Source organism: Pseudorca crassidens, chromosome 16 (assembly GCF_039906515.1).
Source record: "Pseudorca crassidens isolate mPseCra1 chromosome 16, mPseCra1.hap1, whole genome shotgun sequence".
Lineage (NCBI taxonomy): Eukaryota > Metazoa > Chordata > Mammalia > Artiodactyla > Delphinidae > Pseudorca > Pseudorca crassidens.
The window spans coordinates 7,375,435-7,395,259 of NC_090311.1; the positions used below are offsets into that span (position 1 = coordinate 7,375,435).

The window sequence follows — 19,825 nt, forward strand, 5'->3', positions numbered from 1 at the left end:
CGGGGTGGGGGGGGGTGTCTTTGTTTCTCCGTGAAGCAGGAAGTTTGACCCCAGGGGCACGTGACAGTGACAGAGTTTGGGTGGGACTGAGGCAAGAGAGCTTGCACTGGGGACACGAGCCAGGACCCTTGGAAGGGACCAGGGGTTTTGTCTGTGGTAGTTTTCCATGGTTCTCTTCCCCCAGCATGGCCGGTTGCAGGGAAATAGCTCCTCCCCCATAGAGGAGAGAAGCTTCAGCGTGGAATGCCAGAAGGGACCTTTTGTTCTGCTTACTCTGACCCAGGACTGCCCCACCTTGGCAGTACTGGGCCAGATGGCCCGTGCATTATAGGATGTATAGTGGCAGCCTTGGCCCCCACCCGCTAGAAGCCGATAGCACCTCCCACTCCCAACGGTGACAACTAAAAACGCCCCCCAGACACTGCCCGAGATCCCTGGTTTTGAACCACTGCTCTAGGGGGCGATTAAATATAGTCTGTGTAAAAGGACCCACACATGGAAGCTCCTACTCTGGGCAAGGAAGCCAAGCGGTTTCTTCCCAAGTCACGTGGCTTTGTTTGCACGCAGCACGTTCTATTAAAGGCCCACTTGCGTTTTACCCTCATAAGCATTTTCAAGCATCACTTGGGCCCAGCCTAGCACCAGATTAGATTCCCCTGTTTGTCCATGTTGGTGGCCTGCCCTTTAAGGGCCACGTCCTAATTATTCCTCTAGACAGAGCAAGGCTCCTTGGCCCCTTGGAAAACTGCTTGTGCTGGAGGGTTGCAGCTCACAGGGTCCTGTTCATCAGAGTCCTCCTGGACAGTCCCTGACCAGCGTCACTGTAACAGGCCGAGACCCCGTCCCCTTTACCGCAAGTGTGAAGGGTTTGATAACTTGGAGAGGAAGACTAATTCTAAAGCCCCTGCTTCATAAGTATGTTTTGTCCTCAGTGTTTAAATACACGAGTCACACCTGTGCATAATGTCCATGTGCTCGGGCGTGCGCACGCACACAGCCATTCCTGTGCCTGCAGGGTAAGATGAGGCCACGTTCAGATGCCCTCCAGGTACCCTCAGAGGGCAGGCATCCTGCCCATCACCAGCTCACCATCTCCCCTGCTGCTGCCCTGTCCCCACCCACATCTCAGGTAACTAACCAGCCTAGGAAGTCACACTTCGCAAGCGTACTTCATGCCCTCTGTTAGGAAATCATTAAAGCCTTTGATATAACTGATGAATACTTTCTAACGCAGCCGGAAAACTTGGAATTTATTTTGTCCAAAACATTTTACAAATGCGACATGGTTTCCCCACACACGATTAATTAGTATAGTCTATTGCTGTTGCCTAAAAGCTACAAAATTAGTGCTTTGATTGGACTAACTAGGCTTTGTTGTTTATGAATTAGATGTCCATGTTTAACTTTACCATGTAGACTTCTCCTTGCTTTGGAGGTAGGAGGTATGACAACCCATCCCATAAACAGAGCAAGAGCTTGGCAGCTTCTGGGGCCTGAACTTAACCGGCCCTTTCTCTTGTGCCCGCCCTCCCTAGATACCCGCCAGGCATCGTGGGCGTGGCTCCGGGAGGACTTCCTGCAGCCATGGAAGGGATCATCCCGGGAGGCATCCCGGTAACCCACAACCTCCCCACGGTGGCACACCCTTCCCAAGCTCCCTCTCCCAACCAGCCCACAAAACACGGGGACAGTCGAGAGCACCCCAACGAGCAATAGCAGAGAGTGACGGAAGGTAACCATTCAGATACACCTGGGACCAAGAGACAGTGAAAAATAGATGAACTAAGAGAAAAGGAATCTGACAGTCTTTTTAACTGATTCTGGACATACGCATCATTGACGTTGCAGTGTTAAAACTACAAAGGAGCTCGAAGCCGAGACGTGGGAAAACTGAAGATGTCGTCTGCTTGTGGAAGCGCTGAAAAAGACTAGGACGTGATTTATTAACGACCAACTTCTGTTATTGTGTGTTAAGTTTTTCATCTGTCCATCAAATCACAAAGAATAAATAGATCTTTTTCCTTTATCAGTCCCTTGGACACAGCAGGTCCTGAACACCTTGCTCTAGAATGTTGCATCAGGAGTTCCAAACATCAAAATAAAAAATATTAAGAGGAAATCCCCATCCTATGACTCTAGTCCCTTCGGTCCACGGGGGCTGGTTACCTCTTTTGCTAATAGGAAGATTAAATTACTACAAAATGGGGAGAAAACTGTTTGCCTGTGTTAGACAACCGCGAGCATAGGATTGAAGACAGTACAGGCTCCTGTACAGAGAAGTCTCTCCCATCTGAACTGCATACTGAGCGGGCAAGTTGGTTGTGAGTTCAGTAAAAACCCTCTGATGATGCAAAAAAAAAAAAAAAAAAAAGTATTAAGTTTCACAAGCTGTTTGTACTCAAATATATTTTCTCAGTTTCAGATCCTCAGCTATTTTATTGAGTGGAAAGTCTTGAACTGAAAGGGTTCAAGAAGAATAATGTTGCATTTCCTTATGTCTCAGGAAACACTTTTTATGGTAACTTGTCAGATTGTCTATGAACAAACCCACTTTTTTAGACATTGATAAAGTCTTCTTTTCTTCACGTGATATTTTATACAAGAACACTTCAGGTGTGTTATTAGATGTGACTGATTTTAACAAATCCTATTAGATTTGTATCAACTAGTTACATGTTATATTCATAGTCTTTTGTGAATCATCGCCTTTTTGTTTAAAAGATGGCCTATTTTGAGCCTTTGTATAGGTACATTCCTGTTTTTGTGACAAAAAAAACCTTTAAAACTGTCCCAAACAGAAAAATAATGGCTATCAGAAATATGTTTTGTTTTAGTGTGAGTTACCGTTACTGTATTTGTTTATTGTAAAGGTGGACATTTAGCGTTCAGTGCAGTTTTCAATAAAAAGTAATAAAAATTTCTGTTAAGCTCTGAAATTCAAGTACAACTCACCAGTGTAAAAGTTCTCTCCTTGAGATGTTTAAAGGCAACTGCATTTTCAATTAGCCAGTTTCCCAACTCTTGTTATTCCGAGGGTCAAAGATTTACAGTACTTTTCTGTCATCTACCTATTCCATAACCAGACGCAAGAATGTTGATTACTTCATGTGATAGTTTAATTGAAAAAATCAAAACTTCACATAAGTCCATCCTTATCAAATCATGCCATCCCTAAGATGAAATAGTGGGTTAGAACTAAGTCAATTCAAGAAACAAAATTGGTCAAGTTTTAGAATTTTGATTTTAATTTACCCAAAAGCAAAATTATCTGGCTCAAGCATTAATGCAGGAAGGGAGGTGAATCTCAAAAAAAAATTTTTTTAATGATATTTACAAAGAAATGTTGCAAATTAATTAACATCAGCCATTTCCATAGGTTAGGAACTTTCCATTGATTTTATGGGTCTTCCTTCTCAAATAGCATTAAACCCCTTACTACTAGCAGTATCTGCAAATGTCAGTCACGTCCAACAATTCCAGGTACCGAACTCCTTTTCAGCCGCCTCCCCCCACCCTTTCCCATTTAAAAAAAGAAGTCATGACAACTTAAAGCATCAACCTCCTCACTCATTTTAAGGTGGTGGTCCCATCCCAACTCTCCCATGAAAAATTACACTGAAACCACCTGACACGGATAGAGAGATCCTGGACAGAGATACAGCAAATGGTTACTGACCTATCACTCCGGGGAGCAAAGTGGCAGCTCAAGATCATCTTCACGACCACTTGTCAAACAGGCAATCAGTGAGGGGGTGACGTATGCACAAAAAGGAGACCCCCAACCGACTATGCACAGCAATAGTCCCTTAACACAGACTAAGTCTGTGACACGATGAGCCTAAAAACCAAAAACATAAAAAGGTCCAAATCCATGGTGTGCTTGGGTTTTGACAGAAAACACCACACTGTATTCTCCCTAGAAAAAGAACCATAAAGTCCATACAGTTAAAGGTATTACTGTCCGGAGTCAACCAAAAGACATACAATATCTGTCACCCTGCCATATATAATCTGAGAAAGGACTGCAAACTCTATCTTGGGACAACAGTTATGGCTGTTTGATAGTTCAAGAGCTTAACATAGCATTGATTCACCAAAATGTTGGCCTTTACCAGCCAATCTGCTGTGAAAACCATTTAAAGCCCCATCCCTGTCTGGAGCCTAAGAAATGGAGTCATATATACATATATAATTCTTTCCCACAGGGAAGAATGCTGTACCTGTTAAACTAGATGTGGTCAGGGTCACTGATCTATAAATAAATAAATAAAGAGGCACCTCAGGGGACACACCACGCAGCAAACACAACACACGGAGGCTAAGGCTAAAGACTGAGCCTGCAGTTTTCTGAACAGTACTGACTGTAATGTAGACCGTAGCAACTAGATGCTTTTCCCTCAAACATTTCTCTTCGGATTCTTCAACTGGGAGAGCAGTTTTTGCTTAACAGCAACTAGAACAGGATGTCTGGCCACTAAAGAATTCTCTCCCTATATATGGAGAAAAGTTTATAGGGATGCTGTGCTATGTAATTAGAATGGCAGCCTTCTAAAAAATTAATTCTGTCCAAAATGAAAGCAAACCGTAGAGTCAATTTGTAAGAAAACATTAACCATTTGAAACAGTAACATACACATTACATCAAAATTCATTCATATGGAATCAAATTGCAAATATTTTTCCTGCAAGTTGTAGCATGCAGCAAAAGCGATCATCCTGGGAACACGTTTCAAGGAGTGTTCAGAGAGGGAAGAAAGAACTAGAGAGATGACATCTCATAGGTAATTTTCTATTTTTAGTATTCCAGCATCAAATCTGAGGTTGTGCACATTTCAATAGCATCTAAACAGAACTTAGAAGAAAACAAGAAGTAAATATTTCAAGGTTTTCACAGCCTTTTCATCAAAGGGAAGGAAAAGTGTGAGTGAGTGAGAGTGTGTGTGTGTGTGTGTGTGTGTGTGTGTAGGGCTTCTTGCCAAATTCCTTGCCACATCAATAGTCTACAAAGTGCTTACCAGGACACTAAGTCTTTTTGTGTTCCTGAGATAGGTCTGAAATTTTCACCCAGTTTTGAATGTATACCTGAAGTGGTCAAATAATACTTTTTGTAGAAAGTTTTCCTACCTAAGATTATAGTCTTAACTTTAAATAAGAATGGCCACAATTAACCAACATGCAAAAATTCTCAGACTACTCACTGAGAAATTCATTATACAATGCATTTACCACCTTACTGCGTTCTTAAATCTTTATTCTATACTGAACTGATATTCCCAATTAGCCCAAGCAAAGGCATGCCTTTCTAACACAATTTGCTTAAAGCAGAGTTGATGATAAAAGACAGTTAAGAATCCACAGACTCTATGCATGGCAACCTGGGAGAGTATAACATTGTCAACAGAGTCAAGTGGGCGAATTTCACACAATTCATTCAGTTACATACGAGTGGGCCGGCTCCCCCGAGCACTCCCCCGCCAGCACTCCCCTCACTTACATCCACCGAATAACTATTCACAAAGAGACTGCTGCCCAGAGTCTGGTAGAAGAAGCCCCATCTTAAGGGCACTCTTCCAAACAAATAAATACCTAAACACTGAAAAGGGGCATTATCAGAAACTTTTAAAAAGACAAAATAATAGAAACCAAAACCCTTTCCAAAACAAGGGAACGATGTCTATGCAAAGTTCACTCAATAAAAAATCCTTACTTTTCTTACAGTTTGTTCCTTAAAGATTTTATTTTATTTTATTGGGCACAACAGGAACTAAATTATTAATAAAAATAAAAGCTTGTTTTTATGTTTTGCTGTGGGTAATTTGTACAAAAAGTTTCCAAATCTCTAACGAGCTCTAGTGAGACATAATGTAAAACGGATCTTTTAAGATGCAAGTAGAATGCCAGGTTCTACTTAAAAAAGAATTATCTCAAAGGAACAAAGAGTGATCTGCCATGTGCTTTTGGAGGTGCCCATGCTGGAAAAAACTTCTCAATAATATGAAGATGCTGGTACAACTTTTCCTATTACACAACTTCTTACACAACCACATGCGTTACATTTATAGACAGATTTACAATTTGAAAGGAAAAAAGTTGTCTTAATAAAATTCATTTTTTACAAACTGTAGTCCAAAGTTCTGTCTCCTCACAGCAGATGCATCATCTCCACGGGGTGTGGATCAGAAAAACCCTTCCAAGCAGATCCTGCCAGATCTGCTTCATTCCATGCCGTGCACTCTGCCTGGAGCACCGCAGCAGCGTGGAGGTCACTACAGAGCTGGTACCTTGCTCTTCTGCTCTTTGATTATTTTCATTCATCTTCATCATCTTCGTCTTCCTCCCCATCAGACAGGGATGTACAAGGCCGGATCTGTCGGTAGCGGTCAAGCCATTTTTCTACCATTTGCGTGACCAGAGGGTGATTTCGCCGCCGGGAGCTCTTCTGCATGGCCACGAGAACTCCTCCCTCAGTCACACAGCAGTCCAGCCACTCCCTGAGCAGCTTTTCTTGCTGTTCCTCATTACCTAGCTTTTAGAGGAATGTGAAGAAGAGGGAAAATAACACAAAAGATCACAGACTTGACAGGAAAAATTTAACAGAAACCTACAGCTGGTATGATTAATGAAAAAGGCCAGAGCAACGAAGTGTTTCAACATGGTTTCCACCTCTCATCAATTTTATGTTTAAAACCCAGTTTCCTGTGGTTAAATAGAAAAAAAATCTATGGGAAAATTCACAGAAAAACCTAGAGGGAAGAATAGCCTAGTAATAAGTTAATTTGTTTGATATAATAGCAAAAAGCAAATGTTATCTAATAAGCTGATCCTTGCAGCTTCAAACAGAACAAGGTAAGTTTACTCAGAAAGTTATGTATATAGGCTCAAGGAACAAAAATTATCTGAACTTTTTTCTTAATATCATGGTTATAAAAAGTTTATAATTATTACTAGTATATGAAATAAAAGACCAATAATTTTATAAGAATTTGGGCTGGAGCGCTCTTTTACACATTCTCGCCACCTCCCCTGCCTGGCGTGCACCACCTGCTCCCCCGCAGCTCCAGTGACCTCCCACCTGCTCCTGTTCCCACCACTGCCCAGGTATCGAGTCTCAACCGAGTTGCCAGTATTCCTCTTCTGGGCAAACTGGCTGTTGGCTCCCCAGCTTACCCAGAATAAAGCCAAAGATTTAAAAGACCGTTGATGACCCCATGCCACCCCTTAACTTCTCAGCCTCGTCTCTCCCCGCTTGCCCAATCCCCACAAACCACACTGGCTTGAACTTCCCTCTACCTACAACTCTCTTCCCCCAGATTCTGCAAGACTCCTTCCTCTTTCAGGTCTCAATTCAGGCGTCACCTCCTCAGTGATGCCTTACCTTGGGCCCCCGGTGGCCCCCTCATCCCCCCCTTTCCCCCTCACCCCATCTTTTTATCTCCTCAGCACTCAGCACTACCTGAGGGCTAGGACTTTGGTCTTCACTGCTTTATCTCCGCAGAACACATCCTACACAGCAATTCTGAAAAGATAAATTTCAAAGTCTGTCTGACCAGGATTTATAGAAAGTGACAATTACTACGACCTAGTTCAAAATTGTAAGTGGTAGTACAGATAATACCACACCTGAAAGACACACTAGGCTGGGTTCTGGTACAGTGCTGCTACTTTAAGTAATTAATACAAGAAACAGGCTTCTTACCTCCTGAGCAGAAAGGAAGTGCACATGGAGTAACTTCCTTTCACTGTCAACCAGAGGCAGAAATGTAATGGTGACATCGTCATCGGTGTTCAGGTTAGCACCAGCACCTCGGTTACCATAGCCATCATTTTCCATGGCAACCAAAGCAGAGAAGTGGCCCCTTGTATAGCCCAGAGCAATCGGACTTTTCCAACAAAAACTCTGTTCCCACAACAAAGGCAAATACACACCTGGAAAGAGGGAAGAAAGTCACAATGAGATTTTCAGGATGTGACTGCAATGTGCATTAAAATAATAAACAAGAAAGCTCCAAAATACTCATGATAATGGCTTACCTTGAAACCGAGTATATCCCAAAGTTTCTCCCCGGAAACTTTTATAATATTTTACTCCATAAACTATAATTGGTCGTCTAAGAATATGTGCAAGTACAAAAATGTGGGTCTGTTCCAAACTTGCTCCAGGCTGTACAGAACAAAATAAAAGAAAGCAAATTCTCTTTAAAACATTTATTACCACCCCGGAAAACTGATGTGTATAACACAATGCTACCCTCCTTCATTATTACACTACCTCAATTCATTTAAAAAATATAGTAATACTACTGTCCAACTATAGAGTTTGATTCCTCAAATAGCAAAGTCCAATAAAAGAAATCTGCAAAGTTTATGTACAGGTATCCTTCATTATCCAAACTCAAGAACTGAACAGATTTGTTTAAATACTGATTTCAGAAACAAGAGATTCAGACAGCAAAGGAAGCTTGATTTATATAACTGCCTTCTGGTTAAGTTACTTGTGAAAGTACTACCTACAACAAGGTCCACCCAAAGTAAAAAGAACTTCGTTATTTCACACAAACATAAATGGCTGCAAATGGCTGCATCACCTAAGGCAAGAATATGCAACAGGTCTCCCTTCCCCCCATAATGATTCTGACAGCACCTTTACAGGAGGTACATGTCTCAGATGTAAAACAGTCACTGTGAACCCTGCCCAAATGACCCAAAGACAGAAGGTACTTCCCTCAGAGGGTACTAATGAATTATGATGCTTTCTGCAAAGAAAAGAAGTGGTTTGTTGTGCATATATTTGAAGTTTATAGTTAAGTATATTAATATGCTTCATAAAATAAAACTAGCATGAGTGTGAGGGACAGCCCTACACAATACATCTATAAAAGTTCATTCCCAAGTTAGTTAATCATTCCTGTCCACGGCACCTTCTCCTTGGCCTACGTCACGTGGACGGAGGCTCCTCACGTGGGGAGCCTTGTGAAGATCACAACTTGATCCTCAGGGGCCTGGCAGCTCAGCATCAGCACCCACCACTAGCACAGAAATCTTGGGGAAGTGTCCCCTCGGACACAGAATGGGAGCTAACCCGTAGGTAGGTAAAACAGGCATAAAGCCACCACTTCTTAAAATTTTTAATTTATTATTTTTTAAAATTTTTATTGGAGTATAGTTGATTTACAATGTTGTGTTAGTTTCTGCTGTACAGCAATGAGAATTGTTATACATATACCTATATCCACTCTTTTTTAGATTCTTTTCCCATATAGGTCATTACAGAGTATTGAGTAGAGTTCCCTGTGCTACACAGTAGGTCCTTATTAGCTATCTATTTTATATATAATAGCGTGTATATGTCAATCCCAAAAAGTCACCTGAGAGGACAATATAACTGAAGAGTAATCTGAGGAAATATTTAAGAGGTTAGAATCACCAAGTACAACTTTTATTTGGACAGTTTTTTAATCACTTAATATAAGAAACATGTTGCCCTCCCTGTGCTGCAGCGAGGACTTGCCTACGGTCCCAGAGCTGATAAACAGCAGTCACTAGAACCCAAGTCACCTGCTGCCAAGTCAAGCGCTCTTCCCTTCATGCCACACTGCCTCCAACATGGTCTTAGTGTAAACCAAGGCATTTAGACCAGCTGCCTCACTTTTCTCATAGGAGCAACATGCCCTGAAGCATTCTTACCTGACTAGCAAGAGAGAGTATAAATGCCCAGTCTTCTTGCCACTGTTCTTCTCTCAAGGAAAAATGTAAACCAAAGCTCTGAGAATACCAGGACTCCCAATCTTTCCAACGTGTATAAAACCTAAAAGCAACAGAGTAAAACAGAAGCCTTTCTATAAACAGTTCATTTAATGTTCCGATCATTTATTTAATGTAGTCTTTAAGCAATTCAAATGCAGAGATTAATAATTAATTTTACCTGGCTTGCAGTATATTTTTCCAATTAAAAATGCCTCCTTTCTGCTAGCAGACATCTTTTAACATATCCTCAGACATAATCTGATTCACCACCCACCAAATTTTCATCAAAACTACGAACACTAGTGATGAGAACGGTTGATTTCAATTGTCTACTATTGGTTTACGAATAAAAACTAAAAACGCTCAAAATCATCTGAGAGGTTGGATAAAAATCAAAGACACTACATTTCTCCATTAATGAATAGTTATCCACTACTTGGTCACAGACTAGAAATAGCCCATGTGTTTATAAGAATATCAAAATCACTTCCTTGAGATTTCATTCATTAAATAAAATTATTTGATTATCACATGACAATTGAAATAAAAAATCACTGTAACTACAAGAACAATCCCTTCTTCATGCTTAATACCTGTTTAAATACTTCGGCCTAATAAATTATGAAGACTAAAAATCAAACTAGGCCACTGGTAGACTGAATTACTAAAAGCAAAACATTCCTTTTCTTTAGATCAAGTATACAAATAAAGCCGGATATAATTATGCTCAAAACTGTGATCCACTGTCTTACAAAACAAACCAGCAAAGACCTCTGAAGACATTTAACCTGTTTGTAACATTACATTCCTCTCACATGTAGTGAACTATCAGAAATCCCCAATACTTTTATGTATTTGAATTCTAGGTAAAAGAATCAAAAGATCAGAAAACATTCTTTTGCTGTTGTTGAAATGTTAAGGTATTAAATGTCTTAGTGTCACACGTTTCTTTAGAGTAACTTAATGCAGGGCTCCGTGAAAAGTAAATTAATATATTTTAGATTTTAAAAAGAATGTTACGGAGGCTTAACTCTTGTTTGATTAGGAAAAAAACTTTTCTATGCCAGAGAACCATAGGTTTTCTCTTTTTAAATCAGGAATGTAAGTTTCAATGCCAAATGTTTAAAAATAAAATATGGCTATTCCTCTTTTAAAATACCTAAGATACACAGAAATATATTTCAATGCACCAATGACAAAATACATTGTTTTAATAAATTCGAGGAAAAATATCATGAAACACAGAAAGTTGCTGCAGTTAAGAAATTTCTTGGTTGCTGCCTAGGATCGTTTTATTGAATGAGACACCTAAATGTGCCAGAAATCAAATGATGACTTCACTCAAAACTCAAGAAGACTGCAGAAAAAGGCTGTTCAAAATATATTTTAAAAATAAGCATGTTCAAATAATCACACCCACCACACAAAGACCTAAACACTCAAGCTACCTGGCTCACTGAGAACAGACAAGCAAACCAAATCCAGGAATACGAGGCCAAGCGGGACAGCAAGTTTGGCTTTAACACTGAGAAGTCACTTCGGGGCTTCCCTGGTGGTGCAGTGATTAAGAATCTGCCTGCCAATGCAGGAGACACGGGTTTGAGCCCTGATCCAGGAAGATCCCACATGCCACAGAGCAACTAAGCCCGTGCACCACAACTACTAAGCCTGTGCTCTAGAGCCCGCGTGCCACAACTAATGAAGCCCGTAGCCCCCGCTCGCCACAACTAGAGAATGTCCACGAGCAGCAACGAAGAACCAATGCAGCCAAAAATAAATAAATTTATTTTTAAAAAAATCAATTCCACATTCATGGATGAATTCCACATTCAGTGCAATCTCTATCAAAATCTCAGAGGACTTTTCTGCAGAAGCTAGAACCTAAAATTTATCTAGAAATCCAAAGAATTCAGAATAGCAAAAAGAATCTTGAAAGAAGTAGTACAAAGTTGGAAGACTTATACTCCAGATTTCAAAACCTACCACAAAGCTACAATCATCAAGAAAGTCTAATGTCAGCATAAGGACAGACATACATATCAACAGGAAAAAATTGAGAGTCCAGAAATAAACTTTTACTTTTAAGGTAAAATACTTTTTGACAGAAGTACCAAGGCATTTGAATGGGAAAAAAAAATAAACAGTACTGGGACAACTGGATATCCATGCAAAACAGATGATTTTAGATCTTTACCTCACACCTTCAATAAAAATTAGCTCAAAATGGGTCACAGACTTTAAATGTAAAAGCTAAAACTATGGAATTCCTAAGTGAAAACACAGGAATAAAACTTTAAAATTTTAAATTTAAAAACTGTAAACAACTATAATAAGTATGCTAAGGGATCTAATGGAAAAAGAGAGCATGCAAGAACAGATGGGCAATGTAAGAAGAGAGATGGAAATCCTAAGAAAGAGCCAAAATGAAATGCTAGAGATCAAAAACGCCAACAGAAATGAAGAACATTTTTGATAGGCTTATAGTGGACTGGATACAGCTAAGCAAAGAACCTCATGAAGATACATCAATACAAACCTCCAAATCTAAAAAGCAAATATAACACACATAGAAAAAAAAAGTGAATTTCAAATAACCATGGGACAACTACAAAAGGTATAACATACAAATGTCAATAATAGAGGGAGAGAAAAGAAAGTAACGGAAGAAATATTTGAAACAATGACTGAGAATCTCACCAAATTAATGTCAGACACCATACCACAGATCCAGGAAGCTCAGAGAACACCAAGAAGGAAAAATGCCAGAAAAACTACACCTAGGCATATCATATTCAAACAATAGAAAATTAAAGAAAAGGTCCTGAAAGAAGACAGAATATAAAAAACACCTACCTGGGACTTCCCTGGTGGTGCAGTGGTTAAGAATCTTCCTGGCAATGCAGGGAACACAGGTTCAAGCCCTGATCCAGGAAGATCCCACATGCCACAGAGCAACTAAGCCTGTGCACCACAACTACTGAGCCTAAGCTCTAGAGCCCATGAGTCAGAACCACTGAGCCCGTGTGCTACAACTACTGAAGCCCGTGTGCCTAGAGTTCGTGCTCCACAAAAGAAAAGCCACTGCAATGAGAAACCTGCACAATGCAATGAAGAGTAGCTCCCGCTCGCCACAACTAGAGAAAGCCCACGCACAGCAACGCAGCCAAAAGTAAATAAATAAATAAATTTATTTTTAAAAACCCAAAAAACACCTGCCTATGCAGAAACAAAAGAATTATATCCGACTTCTCAGAAACCATGCAAGCAAGAAGAGAATGAAGTGAAATATTTTAAAAGTTGAGACAAAAAAAACACCAACCTACAATTCTATATCCTGTGAAATGATCCTTCAAAAGTAAAAAAGCAATAAAGTCTTTCTCAAACAAACAAAAATGGAGGGAATTTGTTGCCAGAGACCCGGTTCACAAGAAATGTTAAAAGAAGTTCTTTAGAAAGAAGGAAAATAACATAGATCAAAAATTTTGATCTACATAAAAAAAGAAAGAGCATTAAGAAATAAATTGAAGATAAAATTAAAACTTTTATTTTTTATTCTTAATTGATCTAACAAATAGTTTATTCAAAATAATATTTGATTATGCATACTTATGTGTATATATATATAGTGTGTGTATGAACGTGCGAGCGTGTGTGCAGGTATGCGCTTATGTATGCTTACATATAAGTGAAATGAATGACAATAAAGATACAAGGGACAGAAAGGAGGAATTAGGATTATTTTGTTATTATGAGGTAATGACACAACCCATGAAGTGGTACAGTTTTATTTGAAAGCGGACTTGGATTATTTGTAAAAATATACTGCAAACTCTAGGGCAACCACTAATAAAAGTTAAAAAAATAGGTATAACTGATATGCTAAGAAAGTAGAGAAAATAGAATCATAAAATGCTCAACTAAAAACATGAAAGACAGGGGCTTCCCTGGTGGCGCAGTGGTTGAAAGTCCACCTGCCGATGCAGGGGACACGGGTTCGTGCCCCGGGTCCGGGAGGATCCCACATGCCGCAGAGCGGCTGGGCCCGTGAGCCATGGCCGCTGAGTCTGTGCTCCGCAACAGGACAGGCCACAACAGTTAGAAGCCCAAGTACCGCAAAAAAAAAAAAAAAAAAAAAAAAAAACGAAAGAAAAAGAGTGAAAGACAAAAACAGGAACAAAGAACAGGGCAACAAATAGAAAACAGTTACAAACATGGAAGTTATGAATCCAACTATATCAATAATCACTTTGAATGTCAATGATCTAAATGTAATAATGCTGACAACATCAAATGCTGGCAAGGATATGGAGCAACAGGAATTCTCATTCATTGCTGGTGGGAATGCATAACAGTACTGCTACCTTGGAAGATTGATTGGCAGTTTCTCACAAAACTAAACACATACTCTTATTAGATAATCAAGCTATTATGAACTTTGGTGTTTACCCAAAGGAACTGAAAATCTATGAACACACAAAACCCTGCATATGGAAGTTCACAGCAGCTTTATTCATAACTGCCAAAACTTGCAAGCAAAGTGTCCTTCAGAATGGATAAAATTCATCCAGACAATGAAGTACTTTTCAGCATTACAAAGAAATGAGCTATGTAAGCCATGAAAAAACAGAGGAACCCTAAATGCACATTACGAAGTGAAAGCAGCTGATCTGAAATGGCTACATATTATATGACTCCAACCACATGACAGTGTGGAAAAGGCAAAAACAACAGAGACAGTAAAAAGACCAGTGGCTGCCAGAGTTAGGCAGGAGGAAAGGATGCAGTGGCAGAGCACAGAGGATTTTGGGGCATTGAAAATACTCTCTCTGATACTATAATTGTAATCCTCTGTTCAATACTATCTATATAATGGTGGACACATGTCATTACACATTTGTCCAAAATCGCAGAATGTATACTAAGATGAACCCTAATGTGAGCTATGGACTTTCGGTGATACGAATATTGTCAGTGTCGGTTCATCACTTGTCACAAACATACCACTTTGTGGGGGATGTTTGTAATGGGCAGTTATGCGTGGGGGGACATGGCAAACAACGGTGCCTTCCTTTCCATTGTGCTGTGAACTAAAACTGCTCTCAACCAATTAAGGTCTAAAAATGTATACAGAGAGGCACAACAATAAGTTATCCAAAGCTGATACTTCTAAAAGAACTGATTTTTCACTGATTTTTCCCCCTATTTATATTAATTACTCCCATTTGGCTCTCTATTTGGATTGACATGTCAATCAAAGGCAAGTACAATATTCCATCTTGAGCACTTGAGCCGGATCAAATCATAGGCACCCAACAGAAGAGCACGGCTACCACCACAAAAAAAATGTCCTATCTTTAAGTGATAGGAGGAAGGGTTTAAATAAAAGAAAATTACTTTCTCAGTTCTCATTTAGATATTTTATGACTTAAAAAAAGTCTCATCCCACCTGACTTGGATTATGAGCAAAGGAAACCCTAGCAAAAAGCTGATTTAAAAGGAGACTGCACAAGTGATATACTGGCTGCTCCTCTCCTGACCTAGGACAGGGCCCTCTCATTCTACCTTCTAATAGTCATATAAGAGCCCAGTCAACAAACTTGTCACAACTCAAAATAGTCAACAATTTAATCGTTATTCAGTAAGGCTAATATATTTGACCCACATCACTGATGCCTTGAATCTACGGCAACAATGCTTCCTCTCTCCTCATTTGATACTCTTCATCCCCTCTCCACCCCAAGATAGTGAAAGGGATGTCTATGTGATCACTACAATCCTTGCAGCTCCCTATGCCTTAACTGTAAAACATCAGGTGAAGACCCTGTATGGCAGGGACTGGAGGTGGCACCAAGGCACTCTTTACTGTAGAAAGCCCGTTCATACGCCAGCGAAGCATCCTTTTAGAACCAAGGCCTCCACTACCAAACGACCTGCCACAACAGCACTTACCAGTGGCTGCACTCATACAACCTAGGTCCTTCTCACTCTCAATAGCCATCTAGCCCATTTTCCATCTCAGATTATGGCAATCTTTTTCTTTTTCCCCCTACTTTCACATTAGACTTTTGAGACTTCAAATGACTCAAAACTAGAATTTCAGTCCTAATACAAATATAAGTGACAACTCCAATCCAGAAGATTACCTACTGCCAGCTTTGAGAAACGGGTAGCATAAAGTTCCCAAACTATTAATAGCCACCAATGTCTTTTTCTTTTTAAAGCCCTCACAGCTAGGAAAAGTAGATATCACCTGCTGAAATTTACAGTACACTTTCAACCTTACAACAGGGTCAGAATATTACTGTCAGAGGAAAGGCTAGAGCTGCCTTTTAAAAAGGACTTATAAAATGGTAGACTTACCAAGGTCCAGATCTAGTTTCCAGGCTGAGCAGCTAGACCTCATCCACACCCAGAGGACAGATCTATCTTTCTAAGGGCAGAGTCACATTAACAAAACCTACAAGGCAAACCTTTAAAACCACAATATCCAAAACGACTCATCCCCTCGGTGAGGGCAGGCCCACACAAACAGCCAACTCATCATTAGGGTGTTTGTTGTTTGATGAGCACGTAATCCAATCTAGAGGTCAGACAGACTGAACATTTAATGACATCAGGCTCACCAGGCCTGATGAATCCGCATCACAAAAGGAATGGTATTGCCCACACTACCAGATCAATCCAGAGCAATCACCCTCCACTAAAAGGCACAAAGTCCTCTCCCCTGGACAAGGGCTGAATGTCTAAACCATCAGTTCTGAATGACACATTCTTTCTTTAGCTATCCAATCAGGTTACCATCTGAATTTACAGTTCAAGACTAGTCATATACTTGACTATTGGATGTTTTTTAAAAAAAGGGTATTTTTGAGACAAGCTGAAAGTGTGATTTGGACTGTATGCTAGATAACTGAGTCAATGTTGATTTTCTTAGATGTGGTAATGAGGATGTGGTTGGGTAGGAGAATATCCTTGTTCTTAAAAGATGCATGCTGAAATACTGAAGGGTAAAGCACCAGGATGCCTACAACTAACTGGCAAAGGGGAGTGTTTAGGTACACAGAGATGGAGCACCTGTGGCAAAATGTTAACAATTAACAACTGGCCAATCCAATGAAGGAGATGTTGGGATCCCTTGCACTGATTTTTTTTTTTTTAACTTTTCTGTGGATTTGAAAATTTGCAAAATAAAACATGGTCTTAAGACTACCTGTCTCAGGAAGAAAAACTCGTAATACACAATCAATATAATCTCTTAAAGTTGAACAGAAATACGAAATCAAAGCTACTTTAAAATATGAGCACCGGAGCTGACCAAGACACGAAATACAGCGTACGTGTAGTTTAAAATTTTCCACTAGCCACACTAAAAATAAATAAACAGGTGAAACCAGAAAACTAAAAGATGAGCAAAGACCTTTCTATATTTAAGACACTCCTACAGCTTCCAATGTTTCTATTTTAAAGCTTAGCAAAAAGATATAAAAACCACTGAGATGTTCAAAGTGTCTCAGTGCCGAAAAACCAAAGGTTTTTCCCCCTAGCTTCCACAGAAAATATAACAGACAAAAAGTATCCCACCACTGTAAGGAAATGATTCAGCCAGTGCACTCCTGGATTCAAAAAGGGAAGGATGTCAGCTCACCAATGTGAACAGTCATGTAGGCTGTCATGCAGGGCTTTCCGAAGCACCGAGTCCTTGTCATAAATGCCCCAGGTAGCTTGTAGTACTGAATCAAGTAAGCAGTCTCCTGCAGTCCGGTTCCAAAGTGCATACAGTCGACTGTCCAAACGTGTAGCCAATTCCAAGGACCAGTTTATAATTGGAGATTCTTCTTCTAACTCTATATGAAGAATTTAAATAACATGTTCATATAAAACATTAATAAAGGAAATTGAAGAGGATTCAAAGAAATGGGAAGATATCCCACGCTCTTGGACTGGAAGAATTACTATTGCTAAAATGGCCACACTACCCAATCAATCTACAGATTTAACACAATCCCTATCAAGTTACCCATGACATTTTTCACAGAACTAAAACAAATAATCCTAAAATTTACATGGAACCATAAAAGACCCAGGATTGCCAAAGCAATCCTGAGGAAAAAGAATAAAGCAGGAGGTCTAACCTTCCCAAACTTCAGACAATTACTACACTAATCAAAACAGCATGGTATTGGCACAAAAACAGACATATGGATCAATGGAACAGACAGAAAGTCCAGAAATAAACCCACACACCTATGGGCAATTAATCTTCAACAAAGGAAGCAAGAACATACAACGGGAAAAAGACAGTCTCTTCAGCAAGTAGTGTTGGGAAAGTTGGACAGATGCATGTAATAAAGTTAGAACACACTCTCACACCACACAAAAATAAACTCAAAATGACTTAAAAGACTCAAATACAAGACATCACACCATAAAACTTCTAGAAAACGACACAGGCAAAACATTCTCTGATATAAATCGTACCATTTTTTTCCTTAGGTCAGTCTCCCAAAGCAATAGAAATAAAAACAAAAATAAACAAATGGGACCTAATCAAATTTACAAGCTTTTACACAGCAAAGGAAACCATAAACAAAACAAAAAAACAACCTATGGAATGGGAGAAAATATTTGCAAATGATTTGACTGACAAGGGCTTAATTTCCAAAATATACAAACAGCTCATACAACTCAACAACAGAAAAACAAACAACCCAATTGAAAAATGGGCAGAAGACCTAAACAGACATTTCACCAAAGACATACACATGGCCAACAGGCACATGAAAAGGTGCTCAACATCACTAATTACTGGAGAAATGCAAATCAAAACTAGAATGAGATACCACCTCACACTGGTCAGAGTGGCCATTATTAAAAAGTCTACAAATAACAAATGCTGGAGAGGGTGTGGAGAAAAGGGAACCCTGCTATACTGTTGGTGGAAATGTAAGCTGGTACAGCCATTATGGAGAACAGTATGGAGATTCCTCAAAAAACTAAAAATAGAGTTGCCATATGATCCAGCAATCCCACCCCTGGACACATATCCGGACAAAACTATAATTCAAAAAGATAAATGCTCCCCTATGTTCAAAGCAGCACTACTCACAACAGCCAAGACATGGAAACAACCTAAATGTCCATCAACAGATGAATGGATAAAAAGATGTGATACAATGGAATACAACTCAGCCATAAAAAAGAATGAAATAATGTCATTTGCAGCAACATAGATGGGCCTAGAGATTATCATACTAAGTGAAGTAAGTTAGAAAGAGAAATACAAATACCATATGATACCACTTATACGTGGAATCTAAAATACGACACAAATGAACTTATCTACAAAACAGAAACAGACTCACAGACACAGAGAACAGACTTGTGGTTGCTAATGGGGAAGGGGGGGTGGGAGTTTGGGGTAAGCAGATGCAAACTAGTATATACAGGACGGATAGATAACAAGGTCCTACTGTATAGCACAGGGAACTATATTCAATATCCTGTGATAAACCATAATGGAAAAGAACATAAAAAAGAATGTATGTATAACTGAATCACTTTGTTGTACAGCAGAAATTAACACAATATTGTAAATCAACTATACTTCAATATAAATAAGTAAATAAATAAAATGTTCATTTTCATGCTTCTGCAATTAAGAAATATTCAGTGGAAGAACCTATTCTCTAGAAGTTAATAGATTTAGTATGTAATTTACTAATAAATTTATTTACTAATAAATTCTGATCAATTGAAATATAAACCTTTGAGTAGTTGAAACACCTTAAGGCTCTAGAATAATCACCTTAAGGCTCTAGAATAATTTACTCCATTTTTAAATTCTTCATGATTTATTTTCTAAAAATTTTTAATATGAAAATATACTCATTCTAGAATAGGAAACAGATAACCAAGGTTTAAAAATGTTTATACCTTTATTCACTCTACCACAGTTAAGAGCTATGAATGAGCACTTCTAACAGCACAATACAACACTGTTCTTAAGGACTTTACATTTTCAATTTAAAGTAGAAATAAACTATGTTGACCATACACCAAACTATTCCAAACCTGACAAAGC

At 39.3% G+C, this 19,825-nt stretch overlaps 2 protein-coding genes across 8 annotated transcripts in view; one reads left to right on the top strand and one right to left on the bottom strand.

Moving 5' to 3' along the window:
• Positions 1-2,947, top strand: part of CTBP2 (C-terminal binding protein 2) — a 162,966-nt gene extending 160,019 nt beyond the window's left edge. For all 4 annotated transcript variants that reach the window (XM_067709100.1, XM_067709102.1, XM_067709101.1 and 1 more), the window contains one exon: positions 1,536-2,947. In XM_067709100.1, coding sequence (XP_067565201.1) covers positions 1,536-1,716 — 181 coding nt within the window. In that variant the 3' untranslated portion in view covers positions 1,717-2,947. The remainder of the gene's footprint in view (positions 1-1,535) is intronic.
• Positions 2,948-3,222: 275 nt separating this feature from the next.
• The window catches only part of ZRANB1 (zinc finger RANBP2-type containing 1), a 69,259-nt gene continuing 52,656 nt past the window's right edge, over positions 3,223-19,825 (bottom strand). For all 4 annotated transcript variants that reach the window (XM_067709096.1, XM_067709097.1, XM_067709099.1 and 1 more), the window contains 5 exons: positions 17,390-17,588; positions 9,685-9,805; positions 8,032-8,161; positions 7,697-7,926; positions 3,223-6,526 (listed from right to left, as the gene is read on the bottom strand). In XM_067709096.1, the coding sequence (XP_067565197.1) occupies positions 6,308-6,526; positions 7,697-7,926; positions 8,032-8,161; positions 9,685-9,805; positions 17,390-17,588 (899 nt within the window). In that variant the 3' untranslated portion in view covers positions 3,223-6,307. The remainder of the gene's footprint in view (positions 6,527-7,696; positions 7,927-8,031; positions 8,162-9,684; positions 9,806-17,389; positions 17,589-19,825) is intronic.